General features: G+C 38.3%; 1 protein-coding gene across 3 annotated transcripts in view; it reads right to left on the minus strand.

Annotated features, from left to right (window-relative positions):
• The window catches only part of WWC2 (WW and C2 domain containing 2), a 160,221-nt gene that overhangs the window by 77,280 nt on the left and 61,776 nt on the right, over nt 1-21,165 (minus strand). For all 3 annotated transcript variants that reach the window (XM_026667186.2, XM_087963263.1, XM_087963262.1), the window contains 2 exons: nt 20,654-20,763; nt 1,026-1,229 (listed from right to left, as the gene is read on the minus strand). In XM_026667186.2, the coding sequence (XP_026522971.2) occupies nt 1,026-1,229; nt 20,654-20,763 (314 nt within the window). The remainder of the gene's footprint in view (nt 1-1,025; nt 1,230-20,653; nt 20,764-21,165) is intronic.

Here is a 21,165-nt window from a genome sequence, read left to right on the forward strand (position 1 = left end):
GCTGCCCTCTGGGACATCTTGCCTTCTGAAGTGAGATTGGCTCCAATTGCCCTGACCATATGTAACAGCCTAAAGACCTGACTCTGCCAGTTAGCTGGGGGCTCCAACAGTGAGCATCACAGTGGATGTCATTGATTAACATCAGATCTTACCTCCCCACCATCCTGCTTCCGCCCCCCCATCTTTTAATTGCACTGCAGTGTTTGATTTTTTTGTACTAACTTATTTATATTTTTAGTTTTTTTATAATTTTTATCTCTTATGATTGTAAGCTATCCAGAGTTACCTTAAGGTAAGATGGGCAGCCAATAAATTTTACAAATAATAAATCAATAAACAGATTTCTGTCCTTTCAGATGAAAAAATGCAGCTAACACCAGCATTTTGAGCCTTTCACAATAATGGCATTTGCTGGCAGTTTTGCCAGATTTGAGGTCCATTCTTCCAGCGTACCAAAGGATTTCCCCTCCTTGGTTTACTGTGCAGTTAAAATCCCTTGGTGTGCTGGAGGAATATGCCTCAAATCTGGTGAAAACACTAGTGAATGCCATAATTCTTGTGATTGTTATTTCCAATGGAGCAGAGACCATTGGGAAGAGACAGAAGGCTTCCTGGGTGTGGTGGGACTCCACTTAACAACTGCAACTAGGAAAGCAGGGAATACAGTCATTGAGTAAAACAGTAATGTAGCAACTCACTTAATGACCATTTTGCTCAATGACTAGTATTATGTACTCAATTGTGGTTGTAATTGGGGGACTACCTGTATGTGTTTCATACAGGTAAAGAAATGTTCAAATTCTCTGTAAAACCAAACTAGTTAGTAAATGAGAAGCCTCTGATTTCATTTACCCTTCCAGAATCAGGTGCTGCAGCTCCCAGGACTGGGATAGTTTAACTAGGGCTGGCCACAATTGTTTCTTGAAGATCAGCAAGATCTTTGGAATCGAGAAATGAAAGTTAAAAAATATGAAAAGAGAGAGATAGTATATTTCACATATCATACATATGTATTTGATACATACGACTTGTATAAGAGCTTGATTTTTCCTTGTAAACATCATTCAGCCGTACATATTCACCCAAGGCAAGAGCCAGCCTCTGCTCTTTCACATGGAAAAGTTCTTTCTTAGTGCTAAGTGCATCTTGAGCTACAGTAAGGTAATCTTTTAACATTTTTTCTTGTTCTTGTCGCCATTGCTTTCTTGGATCTTCTATCTGTGTAGTTTCTGTAAAGGTACAACAAGAAAATCTTCCACTCAGTTTAGCACTTAAAATCTATTAGTGTCTTAAATCTAAAAAAGAGAGAGAGAGAGAGACCAGGCAATAACTAATGCTTTTTAAAGAATTTGTTGATTCTGATTATGTATAAATGGCTTTATTTCTTGCTCCCTATTTCTTTTCTTTGTTTCATTTATTAGAATCATATTTAGGAAAATGAAAGCAGACTTTAATAGAGAAAATAAAAATGCCGTCGTTCAACTATACTGGAGAAGTATGTGAATTTGTGTAGATAAATAGTCTGTTTATCTTTTGCAAAACTATTTCTCAAGAGTTCATTCAGACTGGAGTCTATATAAGTCACATCTATATCAATCCCAAATGCATTTTAAGCACTGGCATAAGCTTGTGTATAATAGTTGTTTGCCCAAGTAGTTTGAAAAGATCAGAAAGGAGGGACAACTCTATAATCAATCCAGCAACTTTTATTTTGTAATAAGATCAAAGCTGCAGGAAATCTAGTGTGTGTCTGCACCTCATTTGCTTCCTATCTCTACTACTGGAAATGAAAATTCCCATGAGGAATGGGTGCTTCTGATGCCCAGACTGACTGCCTGTCTGAAACTAGGGCCAGTTCTGCTGAAATCTTGAGGAAAAAAGCCTCAGCAGCTCCATCGGGAGACCAAGCTGATGAGTTGAGCCTAGTTCTGCCTCTCCAGCCCTGGATACAGTTTGTGGGCCGGCCTGAAAAATCACCAGATTGAGGAGACAGTTGGCTCCGTCCATCCATTTGCTCCAGGATTTTGGCAAATTGCTATCCCAAGGTCTCATGCCTCCTTTTTTCAGCCTTAAGCTGAGTTTTTGAGGCCTTCTTGGTAGCGAAGGCTTTGGCCTTAATTCTGGCCGGCGCCTGTCACTTAGTTGAATGGGGCTTTGCATGTCGTTTTCTCTTGGACAGCCCCTGAGAAGTTTTGAAGCAGTGGGCCTCATTGTGGCCTGAGAGTTCTGACAAGGCCTGAGTGTCCTCCATTTTCCTAACTGCCTGTCAATGTAGGTGCCGGAAACAGCCTATCAATTCTTTCTTCCTGGTCAAGTAGGCCAGGCGAGCGGGATCACCACTGTGAGGCCGTAAATATGCTGCGGGGTTAAGGCCTGAGATTTTTAAGTGGACGAAACTTCCTCAGGAACAGCTGAGAGGTGCTGTGATAAAGTGCCTGGCAAACAGCTGATTGGTGCTAGAAACCAGCTGATTGGCGCTAGAAGCCCTCACTACTGCTGCGCAAAGTCCTGGGCCGGCATGTGAAACCTCAGCACGAGTCGAGTCTCTTACACCAGTACTCACTGTCCACAGTTGTCATTCTGGCACCACTGGAGAATGGATCCCCGCTCTCCGCAATGGTGCAGGCTCCACCGGGAGCAGCTGATGGTTAATTTAAAGTCTTTAGTTGATCAGTTTTTGTTCACTCGTTAAACTAGAGCTCTAGAGACACATCCTTCCCCGATGGCATGGCAACAGAGGCAAGTCTTATCAGCTTGACAGATTCAGCCCCTATAAGGAAGGAGGAAGAGTTTTCCCTAACCTAACCTGGACTCTTGCAGCAGTGTGGCGGAGAATGTTGCCTCCCTTATTGTTTTATTTTATTTTTATTTATTTATTTTGACTTGTCAATCACTTATAAGATAATAGGTATAAGTATATACATAGTTATGAATACATGAAATGGGTACATATAAGAGAAATAAAAGAAACAATAGGATAGGGACGGTAGGCACGTTGGTGTGCTTATGCACGCCCCCTACAGACCTCTTAGGAAAGGGGTGAGGTCAATAGTAGACAGTCTAAGGTTAAAGTTTTTGGGGTTTGGGGAAGAAACTACAGAGTCAGGTAGAGTATTCCAGACATTGACCAATCTGTTGCTGAAAACGTATTTCCTGCAATCAAGTTTGGTGCAATTAACCTTGAGTTTGTATCTATTGTTTGCTCTTGTATTGTTATGGTTGAAGCTGAAGTATTCATTGACAGGTAGGACATTGCAATGTATAATTTTATATACCATACTTAGATCAGACCGAAGATGGCGTAATTCAAGGTTTTCTAGGTCTAGAATTTCAAGTCTGGTGGCATAAGGTATTCTACAACGAGTAGAGGAGTGGAGAACTATTCTTGTGAAATATTTCTGGACTTTCTCAACTGTGCTAATATCAGATACGTAATGTGGGTTCCAGACTGATGAGCTGTATTTGAGTATTGGTCTAGCAAATGTTTTATATGCTCTAGTTAGTAGTGTGATATTACCAGAGAAAAAGCTACGTAGGATTAGGTTAACAACTCTTAATGCCTTTTTGGCTATGTAGTTACAGTGGGCTCTTGCACTTAGATCATTAGAGATGAGTATTCCAAGGTCCTTTACAGAGCTTGGATCATCAACAGGGTCTTGAATATTCAGCTTGTATTTTATTTTCTGATTTTTTTTGGCAATATGTAAGACAGAGCATTTATTTGTTGAGATTTGAAGTTGCCATTTGTTTGACCATTCTGATACATAGTCAAGATCTTTTTGAAGGGTAGCAGTATTGTCTGTGGTATTGAACAGCTTTACATCATCAGCGAAGAGAACACAGTTGCTCTTAATATGATCACAGAGGTCATATTTATGTTGAATAAAACAACAGCAGAAAACAACAGCAGAATTCAGAAGCTGCACTGAAAATTTCAAGATTAGAACACCATGTATTTAGATATTGAGCAATGAAGAAAAGTTTTAGTAAATTTTAAACACTGCATTATAAATATTGCATTCTTAGATTAAAAATTAATACCAGCTTGTTCAATGTAAACTTAGATTCCGAAGTAATACACAAAGACCTATACAATACAGATTTTGTCTTTATTAGTAAATTATGAGAAATACACAACAGTGTTAATCTCTGTTAATCTCTTTTTTTAATTTTAACTCCTGGGGAATTTCAGAGAAAGATACAGATTTCTAACAGATTTCAGTCAATGAGTTAGTTCAATTTCAGCTGATGAAAAGCATTATAGCATATAGCTCTTAGGAGATATTTTACATTTTCACAACTCTCAAGAAGGAATTAATCTAAGCTACTGATTTAAGTTCTTCTTACCCAATAACATTAGTTACATATCTCCCACCAAGACACTTTTCCCTACTTTTGACTACTTAAATTATCCAGAGCAAACAGTAATTCAAATATGTACAATAGTCTTTAAACTATGTTTGGTTAGCTTCTGCTGTAGCAGAGAAAGGTCCCTGGTGGTAAAAATTGCCAATAATGCTTGATAGTTCCAGACACTTAATCTTTCTAGTGTGACATTCTGATGTGAATTCAAGAGGCAAATGAAAATAAGACAATAGTTCTAAAGAGAGTGAGAGTAATAATCAGAATGTCTTTTCTTTGTCAATGCTAATAAAATATATTTTAGATGTGCACATTTCTGTGGGAAAGTTCCTTCAAAATTCAAAGAAATAGAGAAAAAAGCACTTGCATTTTTACAGGTTCATAAAAGAAAAGTAAGTCAACTCAACTTTCTAATGTTGACTCCTGTGAAATCAAGTGTTCTTCTCTATTATAGGGGTATGTGTGCGTGCGTGTGCAGTCATGTCAAAATGAAAGTACAACCTCCTTGAGTTCTACAGTTTTACATATCAGGACATAGTAAAAATCACCTGGTCCTTAGCAGTTCTTAAAAGTAGTTAAATATAATCTCAGTTGAACAACAACACGTGACAAATATACTTTCATTTTCACATGAAAGGTTGGTAAACTTTTATTAAGGGCTTTGACCAATATGTAAAATAGCCTGGTCTCTTTACTGCTCTTGACATAACAATGAATCCAGATGACAAGTCTGAATTAGTATCAGAGCCTAATACAGTTTAACTCATCCTGCTGCAAATTGATTTTATAACTTAAAAAAAATAGTTCCACATATCTCTTGTCAGATCTAGTTTAGGGGTGAAACCCGACTGCCCAAGACTAATAATAAAAGAAAAAGATTGCAAATGTATCCTCCTATTTATCCTACTCCACTGTCTCATAAGATTCCAGCCCCTTTTATCCTAACTTTGAACTTATTGGGAATGAGCATGGTTTAAAGAGTGGTTAGAACGTATCCCACTATAGTTGGAGAATTCCAGCTTCACAAAGTTCATTGGAAATATTTGGAACATGCTGCCATGAGAATAAAAATCAAACTATGCAACTATGTGGCCTTAAGCATTCTGGAATAAAGATAAACAGAAATATTATTATTCTTCCACTGCAATTCATTCCTCTGTCAGAGTCTTAGTAGAATTATTCTGATATTGCAAAAAGAAATGATGGGAGTTAAACTTTGAAAGATAGGTTCTATGGAAAATAGGGTCTCCGTCTCTAGAATTTTGTTATATACTCTTGAGATTTTTAGCTGCTCCCTTAGAATCTTCTGATTAAGCAATTAAATCTGATATGTCAAGTTAGAGCTTGGGCTACTAGGTCAATCTATCAATTCTTTATTTCAGCATAAAAACAAGCAAAACAAAGCAAAATGGAAACAATCTAGAAACCACACCATACAGAGAGCATCAATTTTGTTCACTTTCTATTTGTGGATATGATATACAGCGAGTTTGGTGAGGTGGTTAGGGCATTAGTTTAGAAAGTGGGAGGCTGTGTGTTTGAGTCCTGCCTGAGGGAGAAAGCCACCTGAGTGATCTTGAGAGAGTGACCAGTCACTATCACAAAGCCCTAGGAAGCAGGCAATGATGACCCACTTCTGAAAAATCTTACCCTAAAAACTGAAGCGACTTATCCAAGCACTCACTAGGAGTCAACACTGATTTGAAGGTACAAATATAGTGTATCTATGTATATAATATATAGACATAATATACTATTGTTAACAAAAGGGACCTAGAAATTTTGCTTAGTTAGTTAGTTTACTTTATTGTCATTGCACCTTGTACAACGAAATCAAACACCATCTTCAGTGCACACCATGACCATGAAAATAAACACAAACACACATCCTTCACACTCCACACATTGAACCGAAAACCCGCAACACCGCACCAACACTGCACTATACAGTAGAATTCAAAAGAGCTACTGCCCTGGGATAGAAGCTGTTTTTCATCCTATTTGTGCTTGTTTTTAATATTCTGTACCGTCTGCCAATTGCGTCTCTTCGCTGATGATGTAAAGCTGTTCAATACCACAGACAATACTGCTACCCTACAAAAAGATCTTGACTATGTATCCGAATGGTCAAACAAATGGCAACTTCAAATCTCAACAAACAAATGCTCTGTCTTACATATTGGCAAAAAAATCAGAAAATAAAATACAAGCTGAATAGTCAAGATCTTGTTGATGACCCAAGCTCTGTAAAGGACCTTGGAATACTCACCTCTAATGATCTAAGTGCTAGAGCACACTGCAACTACATAGCCAAAAAGGCATTAAGAGTTGTTAACCTAATCCTACGTAGCTTTTTCTCTGGTAATATCACACTACTAACCAGAGCATACAAAACATTTGCTAGACCAATACTCGAATACAGTTCATCAGTCTGGAATCCACACTACGTATCTGATATTAGCACAATTGAGAAAGTCCAGAAATATTTCACAAGAAGAGTTCTCCACTCCTCTACCTGTAGAATACCTTATGCCACCAGACTTGAAATTCTAGAACTAGAAAACCTTGAATTACGCCGCCTTCGGTCTGACTTAAGCATGGTATACAAAATCATACATTGCAATGTCCTACCTGTCAATGAATACTTCAGCTTCAACCATAACAACACAAGAGCACACAATAGATACAAACTCAAAGTAAACCGCACCAAACTTGATTGCAGGAAATACGACTTCAGCAATAGAGTGGTCAATGTCTGGAATACTCTACCCGACTCTGTAGTTTCTTCCCCAAACCCCAAAAACTTTAACCTTAGACTGTCTACTATTGACCTCACCCCTTTCCTAAGAGGTCTGTAGGGGGCGTGCATAAGCGCACCAACGTGCCTACCGTCCCTGTCCTATTGTTTCTCCTATTCTTTTATTTTTCTTATATGTAACCATTTCATGTATTCACAACTATGTATACATTTATACTTATTATCTTGTAAACAATTGGCAAATCAAATAAATAAATAAAATAAATAAATAAAATAAATAAATGGTAATAGTTCAAAAAAAGGGTGCCCAGGATGAGATGGATCTTTGAGAATATTTTGAACTTTCTTAAGGCAGCGGGGGCTATAAAGCTCTTCCAAATTAGAATAACCTACAAGATGAGAGTAAAATTATAGTGTTGTTTAAAACAGTGATTTTGTCAGTAATCAAAATTACATTTCAAAAGTCTGGAAAATATACTCAGATGAGGTCAGCTCTGTCTAGTTTTAATAGCTGTAGGGTAGCAATATCCAATAAATACAGTCTTATTTGTCTGAAAGGAGGATGGTAAATGAAACAAAGCTGAATTCCTGATAGTAAATGTAATATAAAAAAACCCAAGCAGTAGATTCCATATCACCTGTGCCACAAGGGCACATCTGGTTAGTGTAGATTATTTTTATACAGTATATGCTTTCTAGTATAGTAGATGGCAGAGCATTAAATTAGAGACTTTCTTAGCTTGGAAACTGTGATAGAATTTAAATAACCCACAGGTCTGAGTGAAGAAGAACAACTACATCAGAAAATATTTTTGAGTACTGTATTTGAGAAAGTTCTAGTTGTTTTTCTGTGTCTAACACAGTGTATGTACATTATGTATCTTTTTCATTTCATGTTCTAGGAAAAGAAGAGCTTCTCTGGAAGTATCATTTCTCAAGGAGATATTTCCTCCATTTAGTACTGAAATTATTTGCTATTGTCAAAGGTGTCAAGTCTAATTATGAGTAGTTACTATGGAGCTCAACTGAGCTACAGGAACTGACAGCACATTTTGGTAAAGAATAAATTTAAAGTGGCAGGAATGGATAAGAAACTTTTTAAACATAGTAGAAAGTTTTGATTTTGGGACATTATAGATTACATAGTTTGAGTGAGCACTTCTCTCACCAAAGGCCTGAAAAACAATTCTACTATATTTAAAAATCTTTTGTTTGCTCATTTTTGTGACTGCTGAATGGCTAGTGGATTCTGGGATGCTTAATGAATAGTAAGACTTTTGTTTTTCATAATGACTAATTCTCTGCCTTTCAATAAGCGGTGAGGGATCTCAAAATGTATTTTAGCTCAACTGAGGTCTGATACAGAAGAATGACATCACTGGTACACATATATGCCTTTGAGCTAACATTGGGGAAAAGGTCAACCAAAGAATCTATATAAACTTTGAATAATAATGGTGCCAGTATGCATTGCAATCCCAGGCTCACTCCCCTTATTTTAGCAACCTGCTTTAGTTAAATGCCCTTGTGGAATAAAATTAATTTTTAACATAGAATTTTTAGTATTATCAGGAATAATAGGGGATTAGAGTTGACCAATTTGTCCCATAATCTAGTTCACAATACTGAATCAAAGGTGAATCTAAAGTTAATAAAAGCAGCATATAGAGCAGACCCTGCTTGAGCTGTATACTCCTCTCCCAGGTGTTATAAGATGACAGCAGGATATACAGGAAATGATGAGCTCTAAAGCCAATCTGTTCCTCAGCGAGGATTTGTTGTTTCCAAACAAACCATCAATTTTGCATTTACTGTATTTGCATTTACTGTACAGTTTGCTGATTGATAATTATCTGATAAGTCTCTTTCGTCCTCTTTATAAATAGAGATCATAAGAGCTGTGCCCCCAACCTTTTGGAACCATTGTAGTCTAATCAATAAAACAGAAAAGAAAGACTAGTACTAAAGTCCATTAATCTAAGTTATGGGTATTTTTGGCTGTTAGGTAATCATTACCAGGCATCTTTTCTGGTTTAAGTTAGTTAACTAAATTTTTTGATTGATTTAATTTGATTTCTCCTTGTGCATTAAAGATACTAAATTGTGCCTCTCAAATTTCAGCTGGAAGGTAAAAGTGGGGCACCTTGTGTCCATCCACTGAACATTCTGGGAAGGAAACTCAAACCTAGCATTTTAGAAGAATTCTAAACAAAACAGGATATATATTTTTCAAGCTAATTGTGCCTATATATGGAAAATAAGTTTGTTTAATAGACGCAAACACAAAGTAGCAAATGGGATTTATAACAAATCAATAGTCAAACAGTCAGTGAACCGATGTATTTGCTGTGATTCTACTTTAAGAGCCGCACTAACTGTAATGGAAAATAATCTTACAAGAGAAAACCATATCTGAACACATTTCAGGTAATTGCCCAGTAGGTTTAAGTTGAGATTGCTCAATATGTGGCCCAAACTGCAAGAATAACCTGCAGAGTCCTAAAATGTGGCCCACAGCAACACTGTCCTTGTGATTGCTGGACAAGGACAAAGCACTTTCAAGGCAAGGGGTAGGGATGGGGATTCAGTACTAACTGACTCAAAATCAAGCATTATATTTATTTCCACCTCTCTGTGAGATCTCATACAGTCACAACACTTGTCTCTGAATGTGAAGAAAACAAAATCAGATATGGCCATCCAAAATCTGAAAACCTGGCAAGGAACTCTTTGAAATAAATACATACTGGGGTAGGAAAAAAAAAAAAGGATCTTTACAAGAACCATTTCTAAAGCATGTTTTCTAAAAATGATTTTCATTCTGCAGCTGTTCAGAGAAACAGCATGGCCAACAGGTATATGAATTAAGGCTATATGGAAGAATTTCAGCCTCGTGGAGATTTTGCAGGCCATCCATTCCTAACAGCAGGCTAATGTACTTCTATATCCATGAAGCAGCAGGATGAATGCCAGTTCTGCCTGCATTAAAGAAAAAGGTTTCACTTCCACTTCAAGATAGCTAACTCAAAGCTGAATATGACACACTGTGAGCGTCTGCAGAACGTTTCCCGCAACCTTGCTTTCCTTCAGATAAAAGCAATTGAGATGGGTCAGACATAATTCAGGTTTCCTTAGGTAGCGGAGCAGTTAGCACTCTAGTTATGCGACAGCAGAACTGCTATTACTAGGAACACTTTAAGACTAACAGTGATAACAGAAATATCTTACTCTGTGGCATTTTTAACAATTGCTAACACTCATATTGATAAATGACACTCATTGCTAACACTCATAAATGACACAATTGCTAACACTCATATTGATAAATAATCCTTCTTTAGGAAAAAACACTTTTTCTTCAAAAAATAGAGCAAATAAAAAAAAAAGATCAATACAATCTAACACTGTAACACAGGGATTTTCAATCTGTGGGCCATGGCCTATTTGCAACTGGACCGTGTGAGTGGCTAGTTGGTGTGTGTGCATGTGCACACAGTCCCACTTGCACACGGTGGCTGCTTGAGACCCCACTTGTGTGAGTGCTCGAGGCTCCACTCACATAAACAGTGGTGGCCCCACTCATGTGAGGATCGTGGGCATTCTTGGCCCCACTCATGTGGGTGCCACCCCTCCCACAAAACCTTTTCCCCCTCCACTCCATTCCGGGACTCCAACCCAGAAATGTTGGGCAACTCTGCTGTAAGGTACTGCAATCAATCTAGAGAAAATTCAAGGCAAAAATCACTCTGTAATGAAGAGCATTTCTCTTTACTGTCTTTGGCTAAACAGAAATGCTATAATATGGAATTGATAGCAATTCTTTGAGCTAACTGCTTTGAATAAAATATATAGTTTTCCTGGGGATCATTAATAATATTCTTATTCTTGAAGATAGTTCTAAACTGTCGGATCCATTTTCTTTCCTAAGCTTCTGATTCTAATAAAATTCTTACGTGCTTATTGCAAGCAATGAGTGATGAGCTTTCCTTTCCTATAAATAAAAGAAATAAAAGATTTGTTTTAAACAAGAATAATAGTGCTAGGTAAAAACGTAACTCTGCAGTAGCAATTGAATTAAGCCTTTTTAAAATTAGGATGTCTACCTTATAGTTCCAGAGACAGCAAAGAAAACATGTTATTGATTAACATGTTTTAGTGATGGCAGAGTGAGTTATTTAATGGCACTTGATAAGCAGATTGTGTTTTTGTTGAAGTAGATTGTGCTCAACCAAAATTAAACTTGCTAATTTCAAGGCATTACAAGATTCTTTGGGGATTCTACTGAAAAGAAACAATAAGACTATTCCATTGGAAATTGTTAATATTGTCTAATGTCTGTTACTTCAACTGCATAAAAAGAATATCTGCTGCAGACGTGCACTCTGACTGGCATCCTATGCACAGATACAAATTCTTTTTTCTGCAATCTTATATACTGGGAGGCACATATACATATTTAGTCAAGCTATGGTTTTGCAATCACAACAGCCCCATATAGATGGCTTTGGTTAACATTATACTGGATTAGATCTGGTTAATATTTAGAATATTATACCATAAGTGGTATACCACTTGGAAATCCCATGGCTATAAAATCAAATTTGTGAAAAAATCATCCTAAAAGATAGCAATAACAAACCAGTTCATGTTCCTAGAGAATAGGTCCAGATTTTCCATGTTCTCCAATCCCTCCCTGCTACCTTTTCCCAGCATTTAGTTACTGTGACCATTTTGTCTTTCTTCACAAAAGATAAATGTAAGATATAGTAAGAGCTACAAAGTTTCACTCCACTTGGTTTTGAAGGGCACATGACATGGATTTGTAAATCGCTAACTAACATAATTACTTTGTATTTTAATTTGATTTATTTTTTGTCTTTTAAAATGATCTTCAGGTTTGTTAGCTTTTAACATTCCTAAACTGATAAAGAGGCTGGAGACTAGTTCCAGATAAGAAAAAGATTGTTAGTACAAATTGAAGTCTGGTTTATCTCTTTTGTGAACTCCAAACAATCTTTTTCCTTACAATTTATGCCCTTTCTGACGTCAGACCTCCAATTAATGAACATGTGTGATATTATGGCATGCAAATATGTAATATGTTTGACTACATGTAACTGATTTTCTTTTATCCTGTCCAATCAACTTTCCTCTTGCATTTTCTTTGTTGTGTTAACTCTAAAAAAGAATGTAACACGAGGCTCAGGGTTTTCTCTCTTCTTTTTCATAGAGAGGTTCCATTTTATTAGAGTATTCTAATAAACTGCTTTAAAATGATCTTTCTGTTGCTTATTGGGAAGGTAAACCTAGGGCCAGATTTGGCTATCAGTTTCAATCTTGCTTGCAGTAAAAGCTTTTCTCTAGATAAGCTATTTTAGTGAGACCTGTGCTAGCTCTAGCTAGTAGACCAAACTAAGTCATGGGAAATTTGTGTTTCCTGGGCATCTCATTTGAAATCCTAAAACTATAATAGGCTAAGAATAATAAATTAAAGCAAACAAATTAAAGATTAAAATGACCCCATGAAAACACACTTTAAGCCCAAATGCTTGAGGGTTGATCTTTATTTTCTGCCTGAATGCCAGAATGTTTGACATTCTACTGGCCCTCAAAGAGTGAGCTGAACAGATAAAAAGGGTGCAAAAAAGGATCGCCTCTTCCCCCCATGTCAAGGAGACAGAATCCAAAACATTCATCTCTCAAGCTAGTTACACAGGCAGTAATTCTGCCTGCAAAAAAAAAAATGGTATCAGGGTAACTAGAGCCACAAAGGGCTTTATAAATCAAAACCAATAATTAGAATTGCATCAGAAATATATTGGCAACCAATCCAGGGGCTACAAAATATGTGTTGCTCTGTTGAAGCACTCTCACCCATCAGAAAATAGGTTACCATAATCTGCACCTATGGAAGCTCTCTCAGAGTCTTCAAAGGCAGTGCCAAATAAGGCATAATTGTCAGATGCAAACAATCAAGTGGCGTTTGAACTCAGGCTCAGAGGTTTCTTATTGTTGACTCCACTGTAACTCAAGAATGTCGCCAGACTGCCCGCTTTCCTTTGGGAAACCAGATATAGGCCCAAGTGTTTGACTTTGTATCATTCCTCCCACGTATAAAATCCAGACCGCCGTATCTCTTAACTTCACCCACCAGGGCTTCCTTCCTTCAGCTGTTCATTCCACCACAATAATGCAATAAACCAGTCTTGAGTTTATGAAGGCATGAATATATGTTACTCTCAATCCAAAAAGGGCTATATCAGTTGCAGCTGTACAAAGGCCACTCCAGGTTTTGCTGTTCAATGAAAAGTTATTAATCCAAGAGAGCTCTGAAGTCATCGGCTCCTTCCTTCAGAGATGCTATTGTATGACACAGTCCAAAGCAAGTGTGAAGAGGAACTTGGTCTTGCCAGTAACCTATTTCAACATATTTTACCCCATCAACTTCTTATAGCCTTCAGACACCAGGTGACCACATCTCTGGTATCCCTTGTTCAACCCATAACAGAGATATGCAACTGAACATTACCAGCATATACTAGATGTCTCATCTCAAACTAAAGAAACAAACAAAGCAATGCATTTATATTACACTTCTCTCTGGGGCACCATCTAGTAACAGTAAAAATTAATAAACAAGAATTAACCAGCAATTAAAATTATACAATAAATAAAATCAATACCTACCACAATATACAGTATTTACAATTATAATTATATTGTCACATAATTATAAAAGGCTACATGTAACTACTACTTAGTTTTACTGATTTAATTTGCAATAAAATAGCCCTACTAAATAAAGATAGACAGACTTCCCATTGGGACTTAATGGGTTAAACAGCTTAGACCAGCGGTCCCCAACCTTTCCAACTTGGTGGCCTGGCCCAGTGTGAGAGGGAGGGGGCAGCATGTGAGTGGTAGGTGCACGCATGTGCACACAGCTCCATTGGCATGAGGCAGGCGCATGCACCCTCCACTTGTGCAAATGGAACTTCACGTGCAAGCAAGAGGGTATTTGTGCTCATGCGTGAAGATCCACTCATGCAAGCAGAGTATGCTCACATGAAAAGCTCCATTCACACAAATGGAACTTCGTACACAAGCGCCCTCTTCTCATGTGAGGGGAGCTTCACACGTGAGCACAAGGGCCCACCCACCATTCACATAAGTGGAGCTTTGCACCCATGCACTTGCCTGCTGCTCGTGTGAATGGAGCATCATGCACACGTGATTGCCCATTGCTTGCATGGTTCAGTTTTGAATAAGTGGAGGCCCAGTAGTGGACCACAGCCTGGGAGTTGGGGAACCCTGGCTTAGACCTGGCATTTTACAGCCTCTGGGACACATCCAGGCCTTTGACTATCCTTATTTTGGCCTGTGTGAGGTCAGTTGAAAAATTAGAAATCAAATATAAATAAGTTTACTGCAGCGGGTGGAAGAGGAAGTTGAACCAGGTCCGGCTCTGTGCAATTGCCATGTGCTCCTTCAGTTGGCTGGCGGCCATAGATGGGTGAGAGGAGAAATGCTTTTCTATGCCTGCACATCACTGGTCCCTCACCTGAAGCAGCCTGAGGAAGTGACAGTGATGGTCATCACATGAAGGAATTCAGGCATAGTAACCCACTGCCTCAAAGAAAGAAAGAAAGAAAGAAAGAAAGAAAGAAAGAAAGAAAGAAAGAAAGAAAGAAAGAAAGAAAGAAAGAAAGAAAGAAAGAAAGAAAGAAAGAAAGAAAGAACTGATCCAACCTCAGAGAGTTATCCATGGCTGGCGGCTCTCTCTCTCTCTCTCTTACTATCTCTCTCTCACACACACACATATAGAGGTCCCTAACCCCCCCCCACCTGTCCCAAGGCAGCCACATCCCTCCACTAACCTGATTTCCAGCTCTGTCATGTTTCTCACCATTGTGGGTAGGGAAACAGGTTTGTGGGACTCCCATAAAAAAAAAAATTCAACCAACCAATCAATTCCAACTTCTTGCATGAAGTTTAGACACAGGCAGCATGGCCCCACTGGCAGCCGCTCCCAAAGGGGCCCTGGCAGGCTGGTGGCGCTCAGGATGTTTTCGGAGGTTTTCAATCTGGGATGATTCAACCTGGCCAGGCAGAAGCAGTCCCGCAGCACTGCCAAGAGCAGTGCCACCAGTAGGGCAAAGAGGCCAACAACAGCATGGGCAGCCGCTTGGCCATTTAAAGACTTGTGGATTTCAACTTGCAGAACTTCCCACAGCCACCCCCATCAGCTCTTTCCCCTTTCTGGTTGGGTTAGTTCATGCCCACTAGGGCCTTTGGGGTTGGAAGTTTGATTGCACCCTACAAGGGATCCTCCACTCTGGTGGACAGTTGTCTGAGAAAGCTGAAATGGACAGCTGGAAGACGGGAGGGGGAAGAAGGGAACAAGAAAGCACAGACCTTTCTCAGCACAAAGCTTCACAGAAAGCAAATCAAACCATGATGAGGGGGTGATTTTCCTGTGAGTACGGTGTTAAAAGTTAACATTTCAGAAATGTTACCTGCGGAGGTCTCCTGGTGCAACACTCTGCTGCACTTTTAGAGCATACCTCTGCCTTCCCTGCAGAGGATTGCAAGACTGGAGACTTCGCCTTGCTCCGATCAGCAGGAAAATCTCCCCCCCCCCATTTCCCTGCTGATTGTTCTATCTGCTTGAATGCACATCTCAAAAATGCTCCTTCCAAAGCCTTCAGCCTTGCAATTCTGCACAGGGAAGGCGGAGGTTTGCTCTGAAGCTGCAGCAGCGCATTGCACTGGGAGGCCTCCGTAGAGAGACAGAATGAGAAGGTCCCTGCCCTTGCTGGCTCAGCTGATCCACAGGCAGTGATTAAGGTGCCAAGCCTCCATGAGGTGACTGGGGAAGGGAAGGGTTGCCTTCTGTGCTGGCCACGTCCCTTCACTAGGGCTTATTTTCAGGGTAGGGCTTATATTACGCCCATCCCAAAAAATCAGTCTAGGACTTATGTTCAGGTTGTATTTTCGGGCTAGTATTTGCTAAGTATTTGTGAAAAACAGCCTGTTTGTTTCATTACTTTTGATAATCTTCAATGGAGCCTGTGAAGTTGCAGTGAACAACAATGGACACGAATAACCAATGTGATGAAGAGAAATAAAATGTGTGTTTACAGTTAGTCTTCTATACCTGTGTTTTCATTTGGATGAGGAAGACATTTTAAAAAACAACACCATTTATATACCAAGATCATAAGCTAAGTTTTGCTTACTTCCAGTATAATGCTATGAACTGTAGCATCACAGTGGTTAAAATGCAGTACAGTCTAACGCTGTCCACAGCCTGGAATTTGATCCTGATGAGGCTCAAGGTTGACTCAGCCTTACATCCTTCCAAGATTGGTAAATTGGGGACCCAGATTGTTGAGGACAATATGTTTTCTCTGTTAATTGCTTAGATAGTGCTATAAAGACTATGGTATATAAGTACTATTACAATTTATATTTTTCACAATATGTACAATATGTGAACATGTGGAATAAGACAGCTGTTTTTCAAGAAACTTCAAGAACCAATACATGCTAAGCATGTTTTAACATACGTGGTTTATTTGGCCATAAACTATGTTATATAATGCTTCTAGTCTATTTTGGGTGAGTCTGAAACTTTAATAATTGAATGTAAAAGTTTAAGCATGATCAAATGATATGTTCCAATTAATCCTTAGGCAAACAGAAACTAATTCAACTTCTACATTTTTCCAACATTAGCATTTTGAACAAATCCACTAATTACTGTGTGGTTTATTCAGTAACTAGTGGTTAAACAAAATGAAATTGTAATTTACACATCATAATTGAAATAACATTTTATAACTTTAAATCTTAGCCATGATATTATAGTTCATAAGCTGCCACAAAACAATGTAGGCTACACAAAAGTTTGGTATGTATTATTTTCTTAGGGGAGTTTAAGAGGTTTCTTTTAAAAAGCAAGTTATTCATAGACTAAAAAAAGTAAGAGGGAAATATTTGTGGAGTTGAAACAGTACAATCCTTAACAGTTGCAGCAGTAACTGCCAATGCAAACATATATTATTACACAGGTAAAAATGTAGCTTCCCTTAAGTCACTATTTCTACAGTTAAACTTTAATGAAATATTTCGTAAACTCTTGAGCAGTGCAGTTCATAATTATCAGGCTATTGCATTCCAGTCAGGTGAATTAAAAGCTATAATCTCAATTTTACCATGTAAGACATATGACCTGCTTCTGACCCTTATCATAGGCAGCTTACCTTCCACTAACTCAAACAAAGGGTGTTCTCTTCAGAGCACCACTCCTATAGCCAACATACCAATGGCGACTGCACTCCAGAAAATTTTTACTCAAATTGCAACATCAAATGGATTAATGTATCACTGAGACTGCTTTAAGTATCTGATTCTTGAAAAAGGATGAGGAAAAACCAGTTTAAAGAGGAAAAATACACCAATCTACCACTCTCCACAAAATACATTTACTAAAAGTTCAAGTCCCAAAAGCCCACAACAGGTGAGGAGATAATTCTCCACAAATATCTTCGTTCTGTTCTAATGGTTATGTCCTATGAAAACAAAAGTATAACCAAATTCCAATCTACCTATTTTCTTTACCTATATGCACAATCCATACTATTACTGTTTGCTTATTTTCTAAACCTTAAAAACGTGGCGTAATATCTCTAAAACATTTGATTTTATATTTAATGTTTTATTTCTAGGGTCAGTCTAATATTCTGGAACAATATCTCCTAACTATTGCTGTTCTTTTTAATCTGTAACCCTAAGTAAATAATTATTTTTGTCAACTTTTGAATATTTATTTGAAATAATTCCATTAAAATATTTTAACAATTCACGTTCTTATACTGATGTTTTCTTGAAATAACGAAATTGCTATCATTCACTATAGAAGTTACATTAATCTTTCATCTATTCATTCAATTTATTCCCTGTATTTTTATTCTGATGAGTATTCAAAGTAATTAAAAATAAAGGTAAAGGTTTCGCCTGTTAGTTGTGCCCAATGGAGCAATATTCATCTCTGTTTCTTAGCCGAGGGAGCCAGTATTGTCCAAAGACACTTTTGTAGTCATGTGGCCAGCATACACTAATGTGCAGGATTGGGCTGCTACCAGTTCGCACCAGTTCAAGTGAACCAGTTGTTAATTTTATGGCCAGTTTGGTGAACTGGCAAATTCCACCCCTGGCTGACCCTGCCCACCCCTCCCTGCCCCTCCAGGAGTCACCGTACGGCCCATTTTGGATCGCAGGTAATCGCAGGGTCCATGCAAAGGCTCAGGGAGGGCGAAAAATGGGCTTCCCAGAAGTTCTGGAAGGCCAGTCATGGGCCTGTATCCGGCCTCCAGAGAGCCTCCGGAGCCTGGGGAGGCTGTTTTTGCCCTCCTGGAGGCTCAAGAAAGCCTCCAGAGCCCTGGAAAGGCAAAAAATGGGCCTCCCAGAAGTTCTGTTTCTGGCCTCCAGAGAAGCTCTGGAGCCCAGGGAGGATGAAAATGGCCTCCCGGAGGCTTGAGGAAAGCCTCCAGAGCCTGGGGAAGGCAAAAATGGCTCCCTGCGGCCCATTTTCTCTCTCAGGGTGGTGCAGGAGGCCGACTAAGCCATGCCCACCATGGCCACGCCCACTCAACAACCAGGCAGAGAACTGGTTGCTAAATTTTTTGAAGCCCACCCCTCCTGATGTGCATGGAATACTATTACCTTCCCACCAAGGTAGTACCTATTTATCTACTTGCACTTGCATGCTTTTGGTCTACTAGGTTGGCAGGAGTTGGGGCAAGCAACAGGAACTCACCCTGTCACACGGGACTTGGACCTGGGCTGTGAGAAGCTCATCATCTTTAATCATTGAGCCATTATGCCCACTAAAAATAATATAATGTATTAAAATTAAAATTAATCACATCAATTAACTAATTGCCTCTATGGGTCTTCATAAATGACATTTGTTATTTATTTTTTATTACATTTATATCTCATTTTTTGTAACAGGAGTTTAAGATGCATACAAAGCATTTCCTTACTCTAATTTTTCTCAACAACAGTCTATAAGATAGTTGAGCTAAATGAGAGTAATTGGGCCAATGTAACACAGTAAGCTTCCATGGCTGAGGTTAGACTACAATCTAGATCCTGGTTTCCCCACCAGTGTAACACTTTAATCATCATTCCCTACAGTTTCTCTCATGAAATCTATCGGAACTCATCCAGGAATAACATTGTATTGCACTACTACAGGACTGTATACCTCTCATATTTATAGTAAATACACAAATGAGCAGGAGGAAAGTTATGTCAGTAGATATATTAATGCAAGTGGAACCTTTAATGGATTGCTAATTCATTGAAAGCTACTACCTGGGTTTCTGAACACTTTAATCCTCTTCTACCCTCATCCTACAATTTTTTGACTAGGTTTAGATTTAGTCCTCACTGTACAATTAGTCCTTGCTGAATGACGAATTGTTCAAAGTTACAACAGCACTGAATGACGGAGACTTATGACTGTCCCTCATAGATATGGTTGTTGCAGTATCCCTGCAGTTAGGTGGTCATAATACAATTGCTTGGTAACAGGCTTGCAATTATAATGGTCACAGGGTCTCATTGTCACATGATCACCATTTGCGATTTTCACTGCTGGCTTCCAACAAGCAAAGTTAATGAGTAAACTGGTAGAAAGTCAGAAACAGTGATCATGTGGGATGTAGCAATTATTGAAAATTTGCCTAGCAGTAATTGGAACTACAAGTGCTGTCATAAGTTGGTATGACTATGTTACATCATGCTTTACAACTGTGTCATTTGGCAATGGAGTTGCTGGTCCCAGTTATCATAGTTAAGTGAGGATTACCTATACTGCTTTAGGATATAGTTGACCAGTTCTGAATCTAATAGCTTCTTTTCCACCCAAAGATTTTTTAAATTATTATTTATTACTGTTCTGAAAACTTTTGAGATTTCTACCAGATTGCTCTTACAACTTCTTTTTTATGTGTTTGGTGCCACTTTGACCATCTCTACAATGATACTGAAAGCCTAAAGCACAAGAACATAGGGTATTTGACATAACTAATGCAATTTTGTATGAATATATTTTTTAGAAGGTTCTTCAACAACTCCTAGTTTTGTCATTGAAAAAAAGCAGATTTGCGGGATTAATTAGAATGTTTTGTCAAAACCTGGGGAGTTCCTTGCACAAACAGAAAACATAATGTTTTAATTGGCAGCATAAAAGTTTAAGGTTAATAGACAATTCTAAGTAATTTTGAAATGCACTTGATAGGATATAACAGCACTAACAAAATGAAGTGGGAGGAAAAGCAGGAGCAGTAGAAGCTATAATGTTTTTCCTAAGAAAATAAACCAAGTGAATTGCTGTGGGGAGTTTCAACTGTCTCATAAGAAATCTTCTGTTTTCAAGTCCTTGTTGAGAGTCTAACAGCAGAGCCTAATCTGGATAAGCCTTCTTATATAATCAATACAGCACTTACAGAAAACACTTACGGTTTATGTGGTCGATATAGTAGACACCAATCTGACGATCGTATGCAGCTTGCCATCCCCATGGTAGCTCATCTCCGACACAGTCTGCAAAGGATAATGGCTTTGTTAACCTAAAAACAAAATAACAAAATAATTGAATTAAGATTATAGAATTTTTTCCTCGATACAGACAGAGAGAAAATTAAGCAATTTAATTCAGAAGTGCCTCTTCAGGCACTACCCTGTTCAATATCTCCACTTTAAAGAATAAGTGAGAAAAGGTTGATTAAAAAACATTGATAAGGGCTAAATGCATTTTTTTTTTTAAAAAAAGATCACTATGCAGAAAGGATATCCCATGCTCTTTCCTGCATTATATTTTTAGCTGAACATAACTGTTTTATTTTTGCATATTTTTTCTTCATAATTCCCAGCACTGAATTCTTTTTCATTATAGCTCTCTTGGGCTGTGCTCTAACTCTACAAATCCTGAAGCCAATGTACAATTGGAAAATTCAGGGTGTTTTTCAATT

This window comes from Notechis scutatus, chromosome 4, assembly GCF_049901735.1.
Source record: "Notechis scutatus isolate UNSWTSFEM ecotype Mainland chromosome 4, rNotScu1.2, whole genome shotgun sequence".
NCBI classification, from domain to species: domain Eukaryota; kingdom Metazoa; phylum Chordata; class Lepidosauria; order Squamata; family Elapidae; genus Notechis; species Notechis scutatus.